Source organism: Ctenopharyngodon idella, chromosome 14 (assembly GCF_019924925.1).
Source record: "Ctenopharyngodon idella isolate HZGC_01 chromosome 14, HZGC01, whole genome shotgun sequence".
NCBI classification, from domain to species: Eukaryota; Metazoa; Chordata; class Actinopteri; order Cypriniformes; family Xenocyprididae; genus Ctenopharyngodon; species Ctenopharyngodon idella.
Genome location: NC_067233.1, coordinates 19,239,685 through 19,259,767, shown reverse-complemented (window position 1 = coordinate 19,259,767; position 20,083 = coordinate 19,239,685). Strand labels below are relative to the sequence as shown.

At 35.5% G+C, this 20,083-nt stretch overlaps 1 protein-coding gene across 3 annotated transcripts; it reads right to left on the bottom strand.

The window, feature by feature from the left end:
* Window positions 1–34: 34 nt before the first annotated feature.
* tbc1d2 (TBC1 domain family, member 2) lies at window positions 35–19,880 on the bottom strand. 3 transcript variants are annotated; one of them, XM_051918252.1, is made up of 14 exons: window positions 19,507–19,880; window positions 18,024–18,463; window positions 17,031–17,175; window positions 10,928–11,051; window positions 9,637–9,746; window positions 9,359–9,555; window positions 8,877–9,260; window positions 6,779–6,889; window positions 6,311–6,483; window positions 5,444–5,944; window positions 4,776–4,896; window positions 2,738–2,923; window positions 2,449–2,570; window positions 35–1,346 (listed from the first exon to the last, which is right to left on the bottom strand). In XM_051918252.1, exons 2-14 carry the CDS (start codon window positions 18,453–18,455, stop codon window positions 1,145–1,147), a joined length of 2,808 nt encoding a protein of 935 aa, XP_051774212.1. In that variant the 5' UTR covers window positions 18,456–18,463; window positions 19,507–19,880; the 3' UTR covers window positions 35–1,144. The 3 variants fall into 3 exon arrangements, with proteins under 3 accessions (XP_051774212.1, XP_051774211.1, XP_051774213.1); XM_051918251.1 differs by having other exon boundaries at window positions 18,024–18,455; window positions 19,507–19,878; XM_051918253.1 differs by lacking the exon at window positions 19,507–19,880 and having other exon boundaries at window positions 18,122–18,265.
* Window positions 19,881–20,083: the final 203 nt, after the last annotated feature.

Here is a 20,083-nt window from a genome sequence, read left to right as displayed (position 1 = left end):
CTGGATTTTCACCAAATATGAAGACAAACTGGAGTTTTAAAGTTTAATATTTATTATGTGCATGTTATTGGGACAATGTCATATTGGATTTTCTAAACTGTGCATGAGGCTGATAATATATGCATTCATGTGTTAAATACAGTAGTAGTGCAGTACAAAATCTTAAAAGAAAACAAATTTAAAAACAAATCTTTACTGAGGGGGTTACATATACGCTACTGTTCAAAAGTTGTGGTGTCATAAGATGTTTTAATGAAAGAAGTCTCTTATGCTCACCAAGGCTGCATTTATTTGATCAAAAATACAATAAAACAGTAATATTGTGAAATATTACAATTTAATATAACTGTTTTCTATTTTAATATATTGTAAAATGTAATTTATTCCAGTGGATGTAAAGCTGAATTTTCAACATCATTACTCCAGTCTTCAGTGTCACATGATCCATCAGAAATCATTCTAATATGCTGATTTGCTGCTCAGGTAACATTTATCAATGTTAAAGTCTTTGAATCTTTGAGGAATAAAAAAAACAGCATTTATTTTAAATAGAAATATTTGTAACAAAGTAAAACTCTTTACTGTCACTTTTGATCAATTTAATGCATCCATCTTGCTGAATTAAATAAAAACAAATCTTTTTGACCTGAATCTTTTGAACAGTAGCGTAGATGCAAATACGCATCTGTGCAAATACATAGGGCCTCAACATGCCCAATGCTGAGGTCAGTGCAGCTTTCTGCTGCCCCTACTGTAAAAATGTATCCTTTTGTTCAAGCCATTTGTGCATTGTCTTTCGCAAAATGAAATCATCATTTACTCACCTTCATGTCATCCTGAGAAAAGCACCAAAAAGTAGTTGAGAGGTAGAGGGCAAGATTTTCGAGACAGGGATAGCTGCAGGTCGGATTAATGGGCATGCCGAAAGGTGAATTGCTACAACAGAAACAACCTCTAACCCTACCCCGCACCCTGACAGACAGCTTTCAGGACCAATGATAGACCTTTTGGCACCATTCAGTTTTACTAAATGGAAAAGACTGACCATATGAGTTTGGACAAAATGAGGGTGAGTAAATGATGAGTTCTTTCTGTTTAGTGTTTCTCGTTTTGCACATGCATCAAGAGCTTATGTTTGACTCTTCTATACCTCCTCTTCATCTTCACTAGCGAGGGTGTCCAGCTCTTTGTCTTTGCACTGGACGTTTTCAGCTTTGTATGCTTTCTGTAAGTTCTCCAGCTCTTTAATCTCAGCGTGGAGACGTTCCAGATGCACGCCGCGACGGTTCCACAGTAGCTTCATGGGCAGTGGGTTCATGTCATTGAAGGCAATGCTTGTCAGCTTCCTGTGGATAAGGAAGATGAGGTATATTGATTATATCTAAGAAAACTACTGCCTGTGGTTTGGAAAAGACTCTCCCCAAGCAAGCTTCTCTTCTTTGTTTTTGAAACCATGCCATACATGCGCTAAAAGCAGGAATGAGCAGGTGCACGGCAGGCACGCATACTATCAGGGGCGTATGTTAAAAATAGCCACACCACAGAGACATCTGACCCATATTCTGTTTCTATTTGCATGACTGCTGCTCAGACTGATGCAGGCTGCTTTGTTTTACTATGGCTCAATGAATTATATATATGGTGGTGATGTCTGACTGTGGCGAAAATAGCTACACTGTCTACAATACCAGGAGCTCCTTAGAAATTAAATGGAAGAGAGAAAGTGATTTTTTAAAAATGTCTTTATATATAATTTTTGTTCATTTTTATTTCAGTTTTAATCCTAGTTATTTTAGTACATGAAGTTAAACGAAATGAAAATTAGAAATGCTGCCTGTTTTAGGTACAAATATACATTTAGATTTATTAATATACACTATTATTACTAATATATACTATTTAAAGTACAATTTAAAAAGAACAAAATATGATATGATGCATTCATAATGCTTTATAATAGATCTTATGTTTGCATATAAATAATTGTGAATAATTTAACTCTTAACTGTGTAAAAAATGCATTCTATAGGTATTAAAATGTCATACAGCTATTCATAATGCCTTAAAATACAAATTGTCCATTGTGTTTTATCATAAATAATACATTATAATACTAGCCTATACGTTAAAAGACAAAAAATGCATTAAAACATGATACACACAAAATGTAATGGTATGTCCTGTGATATAATTCATCCTTAAAGGTGTAACCATGAATAATGTTATATGGTATAGTATAAGGCTTTATGAATACATTTATTGTATAACACCTTTAGAATGCATCAACTACAGAAAATATTACTATTCTACACTGTAGAAGAACTTCCATTGCTGTACATTACTCTATCTATCTATCTATCTATCTATCTATCTATCACTCTTACGTTACTCTTACTTTTTTTATACACACTCAGTTTACAGTATTTTCTTTTCTATCCTTCATCTTACCTTCCATCTACAATGGTGTTTGGGAAGATGCGGAGATACTGGTACATTTCGGCACTGTCTTGAATCTTTAAGATGTCTTCCTCTTTGTATTTGAAAAGAGCCAGTGCATATCGGAATATCACCTATGAAAGAATGGGGGATTTAGTCCTTAAAACTATTGCAAAATATTCAGCAGAGTATTCAGAAACATCAAACTATTCTTAGTTTGTAATCTGTTCAGTAATTCAATAGAACCCAGTACTGATCTATACACTATTTCCCAGAATGCTCTATCATAGATCCAAGGTACCTTGATGCCCTCATACAGGAAGGCGTCCCATACTTTAAACAGTATGCGGGTAGGCAGACTCTCCACGAACAGCACCAGGAACCATTCAACAGTGATGAGTGATACGTCTACTTTTAGCGCTTCCAGATGGGCTGTGAGTCGAGGCAGTTTCTCGAACATGAGGTCCTTTAGTACACGCTGGTCGGCCTGGAGAGATGAGAAGAAGAAAGTTAGAAGAAGAAAGTTGGAAGAAGTGTGTGAGAGATAGAGACAGTAAAATGAAGATGGGCCATTTAGAGTTTGAGGAATATACATTTCCGCTCAAAACATCAGCACATTTTACAGCCGTCACAGAGGATGCTTTAAAGCGGACATAAGGCTGTGATATTATACTGCCATACCTATTCTGCCCTAATGATAGCCAAATTTTGAGCAAATACTGCTTTATTAATTCATGTGCATCCATACTCTCATTTTCATCATAGTAAAATGGCAGTAACGCACAAAGGAAATTTGTAAAGTATACATAAAATGGAAATTATAACGTGCGCACGTGAAGAGTTTCTCGTGAGCACGCGAAAGTCTGTATATTTTTATTTTTGCAAAGGTCCCTTTAGGGGCTCCAAAAATTGGCCCTAAAGATTTTTATATTGTTACAAAAAATATTTTAAAATGCTGTTCTTTTGAACTTTCTATTCATTCATAAAACCTGAAAAAAAAAAGATCACTGTTTCCTCAAAAATATTAAGCAGCAACTGTTTTCAACATTGATAATAAATGTTTCTTGAGCACCAAATCAGCATATTCAGCTTTGTCATCACAAGAATAAATTACAGTTTAAAATATATTAAACAAGAAAAAACTAGAACTAGAAAAGCATATTAGAATGATTTCTAAAGGTTCTGGAGACTGGAGTAATGATGCTGAGAAATCAGCTTTGCATCACAGGAATAAATTACATTAAAGAAAACAGTTGTTTCAAATTGCGATGATATTGCAGAATATTACTGATTTTACATAAGGAACTTCATTCAAAAAACATTTAAAAAAAAGTCTTACCAACCCCAAACTATTAAACAGTAGTGTACAAAAGTATGTTGTCGGTTTATATATTTATAGTCGGACTGAAAATCAACATTTAAACTGACTATAAGCAGCAAGTTTTAGGATTAAGTATTAAAGTAAAACTATAAAAAGTGTATTTTAAGATTAAAGGATTAGTTCACCCAAAAAATTAAAATGTCATTAATTACTCACCCTCATGTTGTTCCACACCCATAAGACCTTCGTTCATCTTAGGAACACAAATTAAGATATTTTGATGAAATCCGAGAGGTATATGACTTGTCCATAGACAGCAATATAATCAACACTTTCAAGATCCAGAAAGGTACTAAATACATCATTAAAATAGTCGACGTGACTGCAGTGGTTAATTTTATGAAGTGATGAGAATACTTTTTGTGCGTAAAAACAAAACAAAACTAACTTTATTCAACAATATCTTCTCTTCTGCGTCATTCTCATATGTTGTTTACGTCAAGCGCCGACTCATTATTGGCCGGCTCCTGCGTCAGCATCACATGCATGCGTCGTGCAGCTCACATGAACAGCGTCGGCCAATACTGAGCCGGCATTCGGACATAAACATGGAAGCCTTCACTGTGCTTACTGCGGCAACTGAGTAAGGATAATGAGAGGGAAGGGAAGAGACTGTTGAATAAAGTCGTTATTTGTGTTTTTGTTTTTGCACACAAAAAATATTCTCGTCGCAGTGGTGCTTCATGAAATTAAGGTTAAACCACTGTAGTCATGTCGACTGTTTTAACAATGTCTTTACAGTATCTTTCTAGACCTTGAAAGTGTTGGTCAAATTGCTGTCTATGGACGAGTCATATACATTTAGGATTTTATCAAAAATATCTTAATTTGTGTTCCGAAGATGAACGAAGGTCTTACGGCTGTGGAACGACATGAGGTTGAGTAATAAGTGACAGAATCTTCATTTTTGGATGAACTAACCCTTTATGCAAAATATTTGCAATTTTTAAGTTCTCACCTGACAGCCCAGCAGGTCTTTAGTGTAGTAATTGCGAGGCATGATGTACTCCACAATCACTACCAGGCACCAGAAGGCATCTTCCTCATCCTGTAGTACCAGCAGAGCAATGGCTGCCAGTCTGCACACAGTGGCATAGATGTTGGTATTTACCTTTTTTTTTTTTTTTTTTTTTTTTGCATATAGGTGTCATGGCCCTACAGTAAACTCACCCCTAATCTTATGAGCCTGTAAGGCACCTTCTTAAGCAAGTTGTAAACAAATGACCACTAGATGTCAGTATATCACATGAAATGGTCTATATAAGGTCAGTATAATGTTGGTACTGAATAGTTTGTTGGCAGTTTAGCATAGCAGATATCACTTTGCATGTAGACTGATGGTAAAATATGTCATTTCTGTGCTACTTTGTAGTGTTTAGTAATGTCAAAGGGGTGTACTCAATTATGACACATTAAAGGTAAAATTAAGCATGTAAATTTAGCAAAAAAATGTCTTTCATATTGCCTCATGTATTTTATATCAAAAAGTTTAGATTTATATTCAAGATTAGATTTAAATTAAATATACATTTAATATAAATATAATATTTATTTAAATTAAATTACATTTAAGATTTAAACTTTAACTTTGACATAAATTCTTGTTATTACTTTGATTGTAATTACCTGTTGAGTCCCTGCACGTAGCCGATGGTGGGGTTTTGCCATGAGAATGCTTGAAGAACTCTCTCCAGCTTTTGAATCATGGGGCTTGAAGGAGGGGAAAAGAGTTGATTGGAGGTCAACGTACGATCCAGGTCCAGCTGGATCTGTCTGGGCACCAGGTGCGGTGAGGTTCTGCTGTTCTCGCAAAGCTCTTGATAGCGGTTGGGATGACGCCCCCTTACTGACTTGGTTCTAGTCTGTATCATAAAACGCCAAAACTTCACGCGGTACTCTCGTGGTAAGCCTGTCCGGAGTAGACTCTTCATTTCTGCTGATGAAGACAGTTCAGCTTCAGGACGTCCGAACAGGAGCTGAGCGCAACGAGCCAACAGCGGGCCATCACATTCCTCTTGATTCAGCAGGTTTTGGGATCGGATCTCCAGGGCCTGGATCTTAGAAAGGAGCTTCAGGTCCTCAACTTTGTAGTCTATTGCGATCCTAAATCCATATTCATCGTAATCACTGTGGAATGTTGGGAATTGTGATTTTTTTTTTCAACATAAACAGAACTTTGACAAACATTTATATGGCAAACTGTTCTATGATTTACCCTATTATTCCTAATAAACATGATTTCATTGAAGCTCTACATTCTTCTTCAACATTCTTTTAGCAGGATACTTATCTAAGCAACAACCGATCCATTTCTTTATAAATCTCAGGATGTCAATGAACCTAAGTCATTTATTTCCATCCAAAAATGAAGTCTGGAATGGTTTACTATTCCAGATGAATGTGTGCAAGTGCGAATGAGAATTGAGATCTCCAAAGAATATATGAACAGGGTGAGTAAATGAATTGTGGGTGAACTGATGGGACAGTGTTTACCTGATGGGGTTTAGTTTGATGACTGTGTTCAGATCTGCCTGAACTGCATCTTTAATCACCTTCTTGATTGCTTCCCTCTGCTCCGGATTCAATTCCTTACTCTCCAGGAGTTTCTGGAGGATTCCCAGGTATCTGCTTTCCATCTGACAGTTATTGGCCTCTAAAACAGCACACTAATACACACAAAGTAAAGCTATAGTAAATCTTGTTTCAAACTTTGTGACATTTACCATCAATTTTTTTTTCCAAACAATCATGCCATAAGGTTCCTATTCTAAAAATGTAATTTCCCTTTAAAGTTTTCCTTTAAACACTTTCAAAACACAAATCTCTCAGTTCATAAATGCCTTATTGAGTGTTCAGATGAAGAGATTAGCCAAGCAGAACAAAGGGTAAAGACGTCTTTTAAGTACAGCAACAAGTACATGCTTGTTTTGGTGCAAGAAACCTTGACAGAAAAAAATTCACCTTTACTATCAGACTTTGCTCCTGTTCTGAACTTTTTCTCCAAAGCGTCGTCAGCTGGTAGATCTCAGAGTTTAGATACTGGTTCTGGGTTTTATATGCTTTCAAATCATCCTGAAATAGAGATATGATCATGATTGTGTTTCCAGCAGAGCTGTAATCATGCTTGGCACAGTCATTTCAGAATTGACATATAATGCAAATAAACTGTTCATAAATAATGCACATTTTAAGTTTTTTTTTTTTTTTGAAAACAAAACACATAGTTTTTGCAGACTTACATATGTGTACACACACTATCTTTCAAAAGTTTAGTGTTAGTAAGATTTTTAATTCTTTTTTTGAAAGAAGTCTCTTCTTACCAAGGCTGCATTTATTTGATCAAAAATACAGTAAAAATGGTAATACTGTCAAATATTACAACTTGAAATAACTGTTTTCTGTTTGAATATATATTTTAAAATGTAATTTATTCCTGTGTTGGCAAAGCCATTTTTACAGCATCATTATTCCAGTCTTCAGTGTCACATGATCCTTATATGATTCTTTGATGAATATTAAAGTACAGCAGAACAGAATAGAATTTTTGCATCAATATAAAAGTCTTCACTGTCACTATTGAGAAATTGAATGCATCCTTGCTGAATAAAAGTATTAATTTCTTCAAAACAGAAACATTTTGAATGGTAGTGTAAGTCATGATTGCAAAACAAGACAGAAAATAATGCTGCCTAATATTTTTGTGGTTAAAATTAAAACTGTTGAATGATAGATATTCTTCATTCTTTCTGACAAACAACAAAAATAATGTGAAATATAGCTGCAAGCAGCGATGACGGGCCCAAGCCCGGTGGCACTGTCAACCCGGTGGCTTCAGGGCAACTGTGCATGGCGGGAAATAGGCATTTAAAATGGGTAAACATAAAAGGACTATGTCAAAGTCATTTGAATACAACACATTTACTGCAGCAGCTGGTGCCCATATGATCACAAACCACAACAGCCACATCCATGTTTAAATTTAGATGAATTTCATGTCATAGAATGTCATAGGTCAATGATTGCAGAATATCATCCTAATCTTCCATGTCTGTGTTTTTCCTCAGACAACCTCTATAAGGTCTACATGTGTACCGAATTTTTTGTTTGATATATGGACCAAGATTTCGGACCCCGTTCAAGGGGGCGCTTTCGAGCCCCCCTGCCACGCCCGGGTACCAGCCTCTGTCCGGCCCTGATGGCCGACGATTGCAATGTGTGTGCAAAGTTTCAAGAGTTTCTGAGCATGGTAAGGGCCTGCAAAAATGCCTGAATAGTCGAAAAAAATTAATCTTCCTAAAAAAAACACAATAGGGCCTTCGCCTTCGGCTTGGGCCCTAATTACAGTATGTGCACTGTACATACAGTTGTGTAAATTTTTTTTTAGTATTCTTTGATGAATAGAAAGTTTAAAAGAACAGCATTTATTTGAAATAGAATCTTTTATAACATTATAAATGTCTTTACTGTCACTTTTGATCAATTTAATGCATCCTTGCTGAATAAAAGTATATATAAAAAAAATCTTACTGACCCCAAACTTTTGAAAGGTAGTGCATAATGTTACAAAAGCTTTCTATTTTAGAAAAATGCTGTTCTTTTGCACTTTCTATTCATCAAACTAATTTCAACATTGATAATAAGAAGAAACGTTTCTTGAGCAGCAAACCAGCATATTAGAATGATATCTGAAGGATCATGTGACACTAAAGACTGGAGTAATGACGCTGAAAAACTTTGCATCACAGGAATAAATTACATTTTAAAATATATTCAAATAGAAAACAGTTAGGGCTAAGTTAGGTTTAAACTGTAATAATATTTCACAATATTACTGTTTTTTTATTTTTATTTTTTTTTTGTATTTTTAATCAAATAAATGCAGCCTTTGTGAACATAAGAGACTTCTTTTAAAAACATTAAAAATCTTAACGATACCAAACTTTTTAACGTCATTGTATATATATATAGATATATATATATATATAGATAGATATGTAGATATATAGATATATATAGATAGATAGATAGATAGATATTGTAAAATGCTTTATTTTCTCACTTTCAAATGCTCATTCTCCAGTGTTAGCTGTTTGAAGGTCTCAGTTTCCAGCCCATTGGTGTAATGCTGGTCTTCCCCACAGGCTGCTAACTTCTCAGATAGCTTCAATAACACTTCCTGTTTGGCCTGGTTCTTGTGCATCAAGAGCTTGACACTCTCTTGGAGTTCAGCAATATGGGAGTCCCTCTGGTTCAGATCCCTCCGTAGGCTCTCATTCTCCTGCTGCAGTGACTCCAGATGGTCTCGCAATTCGGCTGCACGTCGTTCACCGTGTTTGAGGAGCTCCAAGCGCTCCTGCTCTCCCTCCGCAGCTAGAAACTGAGCACAGGTACGTTTCTCTAGCTGAGCATCTTCCAGCACTTTATGTAGCAGCAACACCAACTCCTGAAAACATGCATATGCAGGTTTTAGTTGATTATAAGAGTAATAAATAATCCAGAAGGAAGATAAAGGTGAAGTGGGGGTTAATGTTCTCACTTTACCTTCTGTGCTTTGACCTCTTCAGCCAGGGAAAGTTTTTCATGTTGAGATGTGTCTAGGTCCAGAGGTTTGAACTTTTCTTTGTAACCCTTCCTGTTTTGTGACACTGTGGATAGATGATTTTTTTGCAGGTCCTCACACTTGGCATTAACAGGGAATTCTGGGGTTTGAGAAGAACCGGATGTGGGGACTGCTAAAGCTAAAGAGGAAGGTGGCTATGAGCATTTACATTTAAAACAATTGTTTGTAATTTTTCTGGTGAGAAAGTGGTAGTGCTTACTGGATGTCTTAGATGAGAGTGTTTTTTGGGTGACATTTGGGTCGTCAATATGGAAAACACTTTGTCTAATTTCTTGTGACTGCCGGTTACGGAAACTGTGCATTGTGTTCCTGTAAATAAATCACAGAGACACCTCTGAAGAAATGACAATAACAACTACATTTTTGCAAGAAAAAAGCCAGTGTAAAAGTTGCAACATGAAGCTAAGTGTGTTGTGGATGGTTTCTAGGGCATTGCTATGTGGTTGCTAAGGAGTTCTAAGTCTTCTGAGTGGTTACAAGGATGTTAGGTGTTTGTTAGGTGGTTGTTTACTGGATCAAATCAACAGAGCCCACTAGAGTTTCTAGATACAGCTGGGTCCCTCCAATTAAAGTCTGAAGGGATTCATTGCCCATTTTATTAACCATCAGGTGAAAATTGTAAGTCCAATCACTTAAAAAAAGTAAAAGCACAAACCTCATGATTTGGATCACATCCATAGCACAGATGGTGCAAGACAAGTTGTGCTGAAGTTTAATACTTAGGATTGATATTGGAACTAATCAGTCGTAAGCAACTGAGCAAGTATAAGCAATAGTAAAAGCGATGCCTCCTTTGTGTGTCTATTATATAATCAATTGAATGATTTTTGTCATTGCAGATGATGATGAAACAGTGTTTGTGATGATGTGTTTTATTCAGAAATAGAAGCAACTTCCCACTTCCTCACTGAGACAGATGTGAAACTACAATCACTTCCTAATCTTATATTAGACAGACTATACGGTGCAATCCCCACAAAACAAGCTTATTTTTCTAGGTTTATTAGTAATACCTTTTATAATATTAATAATAATATAATTATTTTAGATTTGTTATCTTATTTTTTTACTTTATTTTACTTTTCTTTTTTTTTATATGGTGCATTAACATTTTTCTTTTCATTTTATTTATTTGTAAATAAATAATAAATATTTTATTATCATTTATTAATGTTTTAATTGAATATCCCTCTTTTCTGATGTTGTCTAATGTGAGAACCCCATAAGACAGCTTGGTCACTCTCATTCATATAAAATGTCAGGAAGTATATGCGTCACAATTTATGTCACAGAGTAAGAGTCAAACTTCCCTAAAATAATAATTCTAGAGAAATTTGGATAACACCGATTTTTTTTTTTTTTTTTTGGAAGTTGCTGACGCAAATTTCCAGCATGACCTAATTTTCATTTTACTCTAGAAATATGACATGATGCCAGTGTCCATTTTTTAAGATCAGACAGAGAAAAAAACAATAGGTACATGTACTCACTGTAGCTCAATTAGCGGATGTTTGATTGACATATTGAGGGGGCTTTTTAATCCTGGTGCCGGCAGACTGGCAGCTTCTTCACCAACCAGACCAGAAGGCGTCTTCACCATGGGCAAGAAGTCAGCTGTGTAAAAGAAAGCAAAACCCATTGCATTAAATACATCTGATAGTCCAGTATAACTAGATGCTTTCAGATAATGAGACTTGTTTCTTATTTGTTTTGTAAGAAAAACCTTTTTTCATGTTTTTGAAAGAAGTTTCTTATGCTCACCAATGCTGCATTTATTTGATCAAAAAACAGTAAAAACAGTAATATTGTTAAATATTATTACAATTATCTTTTTTCTATTTTAATATATTTTAAAATATAATTTATTCATTTCAAAGCTGAATTTTCAACATCACTACTCCAGTCTTCAGTGTCACATGATCCTTCAGAAATCATTCTAATTTGTTGATTTTGGTGCTTAAGACACATTTCTTATTATTACCACCTGTTGAAAACAGTTATGTTGCTTCCTGTCTTTTTGGAAACTCTGATCGTGATGTTCTGTTCTGTCTTGCTCCACCTAGTTCTATTAATGACACAAGCAAACAATGTTGTATTGTTTTGTGTGTTTATTATCACAGGGTGAAGTACATGTGCATACAAACAACATCTGCATAGTTACGATGCTCAAAGTTGAATGCAAAGGGGGATATTTTCTTTTAAAGAATTCTGTTTAAGGACTACAACAAACGGCTGGTAGGGACTACAAAGAGCTTCTTCTCTGGTGACATCACTAACCCTAAAATTTACATAAACCCTGCCCCCGAAAACACGCAACAAAGGGGTGAGGCCATGTTATTGCAATACAGTACATAACACAAATGCAATAGCATGTCATAAAAGCAAGATGACAACATAAGTTATAACTGTAATTAAACTAAACTATACTTGTTCTGTCTTCATGCAGCATATATTCCCTGGCTCTGTGGGCATTTTAGAACAGTTCCCACACGAGCAATTTATAGATTATCATGACAGAATATGCTAATCAATGACTTTAAGATAGTTAACTCCACATGAGCTACATACATTCATCAACTAACCATTCAGAAATGTCCTGTTGCATTCTACATGTTGTCACTTCTTCCTGAGTCTCTCCATCATTGTCCGACTCCGGTTTGAACATAAAAGACTGAACAGTTTCTAACATTTTCAGTGAGTCATTTTCAGCTTGAGGTAATCGGAGCTGCTAACACAAACTCTTGAAACTCCGCCCTCTTCTTGCTCATTTGCATTTAAAGGGACACACACAAAAATGGAGCGTTTTTGCTCACCCTCAAAAAGTGACAAAATCTGTGGGGCATTTTGAGCTAAAACTTCACATACACAATCTGGGGACACCAGAGACTTACATCTTGTAAAAGTGGCATTATATGACCCCTTTAAATAGATCAGTGGCACATACACTTTTTTGTTGTGAGGCGAAACCTGCGGAAATTAGTAGAGTTATGCGCAATACAAGCACTATTTAACCGGAGCGAATGAGACAAGTGAGTGAGAGGCGGGTGTGTGTCACTTCACCGTTGGAGAGAAGAGAGCGAGAATGCGCAACTGTCGTTACTGCCTGTGCAGTACGCTACTCCGCTAGCAACAAAACGGACCAGCTCGGAATCGGCAAGTCTGGCCGGTTACTGGCCCAAGGCCAATCATGTGGAAAAGAGGAATGCTCAATCAGTATGAAAGATCGATATGCTAACCACTAGCTAGCACAGAGTAAAACAAAAAATATGAATTCTGTGTCTGATAATACTTTTAGGCTATATTTGCCTGGTGGAGCAATATTTCAGATTTTCTACAGATTCAGCTGCTCAGGCATTCTTTTTCTCATTTCCTGCATTTTACTCTGTCATCCAACAGCTGTTTCCTAATGCCTGAATACCAGAGCTTGTGGTTGGAAGGGGGTGTCTGAGTAAAAGGTATGCAAGTGCTTCTAGCACAACGACAAGCCCAACCCTATTTGGATTCCTGTAAATGATCCATTTATGCACGGTAAATTAGAAGAGACTGGGAGTGATTTGCAATATAAATAAGTCAATCCAGTCATCTGCATATAGCAGACAGTCATCTGCATATAGCAGATATACATTAGAAAGAAATTTTATATCAAATTACTGCTGCCACACTTCCACTATAATTCCCAAAAGGTTTCTGTGCCTCAAAAATCAGTTTAAAGACTTCCTCAACCATATAACTGTCACGTTCCGGGTCGCAATAAAGGTGAAAAAAGATCTTTTCGCTGTAGTGTGGATCTTTATTTAACAAAACTCAAAACACTAAGAACACTATGAAAACCAAATAACCGCTATACACACGACAAGACCTGACAATGAACGGAAAGAAACCCAGAGCTTAAATACACAGACAACCAATCGATGAAATAAACAACAGGTGCAAATAATAATCAAACAATGAGAAACCATAGTAACTAACAGAAACACAGCAAACAGAACTAAACACATGTAAACACAAACAGAAACGCAAATTATCCCTTACAATAACATTTTTTTACTGAACAAAAATAGTTTTTTTACGTAACATCACAAGTAAGCATTAAGTTCCTTTGCCTCAAACCCTTTCAAAACTTTTTTAAGCAAACTTGCAGTTAATTTGTGGGACATTTGCAGCAGACCAGTGTTATTTTAGTATTATTTATATACTCTTATATTATTTATGAATCTTTTGGGTCACACTCTTTTGGGATCGCGTGTCAAACCGCCAAACTGCTGAAATCACATGACTTTGGCGCTCCGAACCGCTGATTCAACACAAAAGATTCATAAAGCTCCGAAGCTTCATGAAGCAGTGTTTTGAAATCGGCCATCACTATATAAGTCGTTATTTTGTTTTTTTGGCGCACCAAAAATATTCTTGTCGCTTTATAATATTAATATTGAACAACTGCACTCACATGAACTGATTTACATATGTTTTTTAGTACATTAATGGATCTTGAGAGAGGAAATGTCATTGCTGGCTATGCAGGCCTCACTGAGCCATCGGATTTCAACAAAAATATCTTAATTTGCGTTCTGAAGATTAACGAAGGTCTTACGGATGTGGAACGGCATGAGGGTGAGTAATAAATGACATTATTTTCATTTTTGGGTGAACTAACCCTTTAAGGGTGGGTTAAGGGGTAAAGGAAGGGTCAACATATTTATAGATGTAACTACAGAAATGAATTGCAGCTGTAATTACATGCAGGTATTTTTTTAAATAGAAGTATGATGTAAAAATGTATGTACACAATAAGTGCATTGTATCAAATGATTAGTTTAAATGTTAGTACATAGTAGTTAAAAACACTTAATAAAAAGTTAGACCATGTTTTGAATGAACTTTTATTTTTATATTTTCAGTTTTCATTTTAATTGTAGTTTTAGTATATTTTGTTATGTGCTTTGGTCATTTTATGTCACATAAAAATTAGGGTATATTTTATTGTATTTTCTGATTTATTTCAATAAACACAAATTAAATAGTTTTAGTTAACAATAACAACACTCCGGCATTTATTCAAAAAAGATCATTTGCATGTGAATATATTCAGCAGAAGTCTGTCACAGGGGTTTTCACAAAGCTCTATAATTTTGTAACTCAAGATGTACTAATGTTTCTGGTAATAATTTATAATTACTTATTATATTATATATATTATATATATATATATATATATATATATATATATATATATTATACAGTGGCAAGAAAAAGTATGTGAACCACTTGCAGAATCTGTGAAAATGTGCAAAATTTTAACAAAATAAGGGAGATAATACAAAATGCATGTTATTTTTTATTTAGTACTGTCCTGAGTAAGATATTTTACATAAAAGATGTTTACATATAATCCATAAGACAAAAAAATTGCTGAATTTATTAAAATGACCCAGTTCAAAAGTTTGTGAACCATTGATTCTTAATACTGTGTGTGGTTACCTGGATGATCTACGACTGTTTTTTTGTTGTGTGATGGTTGTTCATGAGTCCCTTGTTTATTCTGAGCAGTTAAACTGAGCTCTGTTCTTCAGAAAAAATCCTCCAGGTCCCAAAAATTTTTCAGTTTTCCACCATCTTTTGCATATTTGAACAGTGACTGAATGATTTTGAGATCCATCTTTTCACACTGAGGACAACTGAGGGACTCAAACACAACTATTAAAAAAGGTTCAAACATTCACTGATGCTCCAGAAGGAAACACGATGCATTAAGAGTCGGGGGTGAAAACTTTTGAACAGGATGAAGAGGTCCAAATTTTTCTTATTTCGCTTGAATATCATTTTTTTTCCATTTAGTACTGCCCTTCGGAATCAACAGAAAATACTTGCATGTTTCCCAGAAGACAAATTAAATACAATTTACCTTGATCTTCAAATTCCAATGTTTTCACCCCCCATCTATTAATGCATCATGTTTCCTTCTGGAGCATCAGTGAATGTTTGAACCTTTTTTAATAGTTGTGTTTGAGTCCCTCAGTTGTCCTCAGTGTGAAAAGACGGATCTCAAAATCATTCAGTCACTGTTGTAAAGGGGTCAAATATGCAAAAAATGCTGGAAAACCGAAAAATCTGCAGGACCTGGAGATTTTTTCTGAAGAACAGAGCTCAGTTTAACTGCTCAGGACAAACAAGGGACTCATGAACAAACATCACAAAACAAAAAAACAGTCGTAGATCATCCAGGTAACCACACACAGTATTAAGAATCAATGGTTCACATACTTATGAATGGGGTTATTTTAATAAATTCAGCTATTTTTTTTTGTCTTGTGGATTATATGTAAACATCTTTCATGTAAAATATCATACTCAGGACAGTACTAAATAAAAAATAACATGCATTTTGTATTATCTCCCTTATTTTGTTAAAATTATTAACATTTTCACAGATTCTGCAAGTGGTTCACATACTTTTTCTTGCCACTGTATACTTCTATATTTATGTCATGTTGTATTTATGTCATGTTGCCTATTTAAATTACTGATCTGTGAAAGCATTATGTAATAGTAAAGTTTTTTTTTTTTTTTTTTCAACAAATGAGAGTGGATAATGGCTTTTTGCACAGTCATTTAAATGCTTCCTCTTGGGTTGAGTGCACAGGGGAACTGAGCTCAGCAGTCATTTTGTGTTCAGTTCTAACCCCAGATTGTTATCTAAGTGCTATGCAACACTGATATGCGATGCTAAGTTGCACAGCTGTCCTGCGACATAGTGAATAAGATGGATATTGACATTCATCCCACCCTTTCCCAGAATTACTAAACTTTAAAAAAATGTAAAACTTGCAGATTGACATTTCCTTTCCTGTCACACCCTGCTGCTGTGGCAGATAACAGAATGAGTAGATCTGCTAGACAGTACACGCACAAACATAGTTGGAGACTGTATGAGTCCTGCAGAACATTCTACAAATGAAATATCACACTGTGTTGCAACTTGCAACCTCCCCCTTGGGCTAAAGAACATGGATGACTAAACTAAAGCAATGCAGCTAGCTGAGTAATATGCTATCTGATTGGTTGCTTCCAGCTGCCCCATTTGAGCTAATATTGTGCTTTCCCCACTTTATCCTTGGCTTTTCTTCCTCTCTGCCCTGTATTCATGCTCAGAGCCTATGGTTTAGTAATTGTTTAGTAACAATGGCCTGGATGTTATTTTGAACACCAAATGTAGTTAGCAAGTATATTTATATATAGTAACATATAATAGATTATCATCTGAATGAAGAATTTATAATAGTTTGAAGGTGAAGAAACTCCTCCGGCGAAAAAAACAGTCAGTTAAAACAATATTTTGGTGCACAGATTCCAAGCATTCTAGAATAATCCTCAAGTTCTGACTGCGTTAGTGGATCTTTCACTTTCTATTAACTTATCACATGACTAGCCAAACTGAACTTTCCTTTGAAAAAATAAAGTACATTCACTCTCAGATCATATTTCATAAACAGTGTAATTTCCAAAGTACAGTAAGTGCTATTCAGTTTTCATGTAGGTTTCGTATTGTCTTCCTCAAGGTCTTGTATTACTAAGCTGAAGAGTTCAAAGTCTTACCAGGGCAGTTTGCTGATGGTGTGCTTTCCACTGTTAGGTTGTCTGGTTTTGGCATGGGCTGATGTTCAACTTGCTGCTCCCTGTATAACGCACGTTTCATCTGCAGCTGTTGCAACCAGTACATCTGCGCATCTCTGTTAGCTGCCTGAAAACAGAATGATGTTTGAAAACACCAGGTCACTATTGAGGAGGATTTCTAAAGCATTGTTGTCTTACTGAAGATGCTCGGCTGTTATTCCTCCATACTTAACCCCAATGTTAATCAATCAAAGGAGGAGGAGAGACCCTTTAAGAAGTCCCACATATTTAATATTCAGGATGGCCTTATTTTAAAAATTAAGAAAAATGTTCTGTTCAGAATACACTTTATCAAAATGTGTACTCTCTGACCTAATTTCAGCACTGTTGATACTCAAGTATGTGATGCACTGAAATATGAAGTGCAATCATGTGATCAGTGTGCCCTTTCAAAGTAAGGACTGTCTGACTCTACTGATAACAGCAAGCTTTTTGGAGACAAGAAAGAAGGAAATGGAAAGAAAGAAGAAGAAAAAAAAAGAATAAGTAAGGCTTTATATTCCTCCCTCATTTAAATGCCTGAAGCTTGTTTTCTGAACAGCAACTGACCTTTAGAAACTTTTATATTACATCATGAATTGTCATTAGAAATCATAAAACTTGGTTTCACTTTTGTTTTTTTCTTTCATTTTAGTCCAATAGAAGTTTCATGGACATTCCCAGGTTTTTAACCTAATAACATTTCATATTTAGCAGAAGATAAAATACATGAAAGTCACATTGTCATTTTTTATTCCTAATTTTCACAACCATGAGGCACATATTCCCTCCAATATAATTTAATTTTTTCTCCCTGTATAGTTGCCATGTTCTTCTCATTGATTCCATCCCAAGCAGCTTGTCCCCCTTTTTTGCTTCAAAAATCACAGTTCATGGAAGCCTGTTATTTCAAACCAAACCATGTGATAACATTACCTTGAGAACGAAAGTGCGCTCTGGTGTCTGTATATGAAAGGTTCCCTCCTCTCCCTGCAACGGGTAACTGAACGTGGCACGAGACAGATCCACCTTACCCAGAGGATTGATATCCTGTGCCATGCGGTAGTAAAACAGCTGACAGCTCTTCTCCTCGTAGGCAAACCAGCGGGACTTCCAGGCTTTGAGAGGTCCACCCTGCTTGTTGAGGTAGCCACATAGTTTAGTGCCGGACTGAGTGGGTGTCCTTCTGAAGATGGCAGAGGTCCCATCAGGCTGAGCAGCATGGATATTGGTGTCCATTTTATCATGTGACCCATCTGACTGGCCCAAACTCTGCTGTTGGGGCTCCTCAGCGCCGACACACTCATCTGCTGGAGATTTGTGCAAGTCTGGTGGAGGTGGAGTGCTGGAGCTTCCCTTGGTCTCCATCTGGTTATCTCAACAAAGAGAATAAGTGACATCAGAAAAAAATGTTCTCCGAGTAATTAAATTATGTCCATCAGCATAGCTTCAGTAAAATATATGTATACTATACTATTACTAATACACTAAATGAACAACTATCAATATTAGGGTAAGATGGTGGAAGATGCTTAAGAACAATGTGTATTCATCATAAAAATTAAACATATTTAAATATAATCTTAGTATGTGCAGGATGTTGATATATCAGGCAATATTAAATATATCATATATAAGTCATTAAAGTTACATACTAAATCAGCTATTCTGTTTAAAATTGTGATTTGACAATTTAGATGAATAAGTGAATAGCTAATGAGAGACAAAGCAGAATCCCAGTAAAAGAGATTAATTTGAAAGTTAACTTGATTCTATGACATATATAACTATATACTATATATTAACTGCCAATATTTTAATTGAAGATATGTCATAATAGCAACACTGAATTCAAATTGAATGATTTAACTCAATTAGCCTATATATATATGGTCAAGAGAAAAATATTAAGGTCATCTTGGGACATCTTACCCCATCTTATCCTACTTAGAAAAAAAAAAAAATGGAGAACTATACATTGTATGGCATGCAAATACCACTCTCAAACGCATTGCACAGTACACAGCTAGGCTATCTCATTTCAGTTTCCAGAAAGGTTTTACCATTAAATATCAACAGCATTTATATACAACTCCAGTTAATTCTTTAAAGTAAACTTTATTAATAATTCATTTACAAACATTATAGGCTACTTTATGTCAGTACACCATATACGTTCAAATAGAAAAATATAGTTTCAAATTGTAAGCTGCATGGCATTTCAAATTATTTTAATGAACATTAATGGACTGTTAAACATTATATAATGTAAGTTAATGTTAATAATGAAACAATAAATAAAATAGGTAGGCTCTACACCTGGTAGTCACACGCGCGCACTGTTCGCGGTGTCAGCTGTGATAAATAAACTGAAACAAACACACTATTAACACAAAAGCAGTTGATAATAATCACATACCTTGTCTTTAAAAAGCTTAAAGGTTCTTTAGTCCATGTGTTTGTCCAGGGCGCGTCTATGCGGTACTATAGACAAACAACTCGCACACTGCTACACTTCCTTCATGGATGATTCATATTTTTCAGAGTCCCAGCAGTAAGGAAATCAGGAAATGTCACATCAGGAATATGTAAATTTCGGTAGTATTGCGGACGTCTTTAGGCAGGCGTGTCATGAATGTAATCGTCTTCATAGACTGTTTTGAAACACTCGTTTCAAATGTATGTGCGTACCATTTATCTGTCGGATAAACCTGTCAGAAGCTTATAAACTGTCAGGGCGTTTTGTACATAAAACATATTTTGTACATAAAATAAATATAATCTCCCCCTAACTATGTCCGACAAGTGAATCCCTTTGGTCGGATCTTTTCATATTTTCAAAGAATCAGTTGAAGAGGTTCACAAACCGCCTTTTTAGTAATGTTTTTTCTTCTTCCAGTGACCAATTAATCAACCGATAAAGTGAGCTTATCGTAAGAGCATTTATATTTGCGCCTTGACTGACTGTATGACAGTTTTGCCAATAAACAAAACGT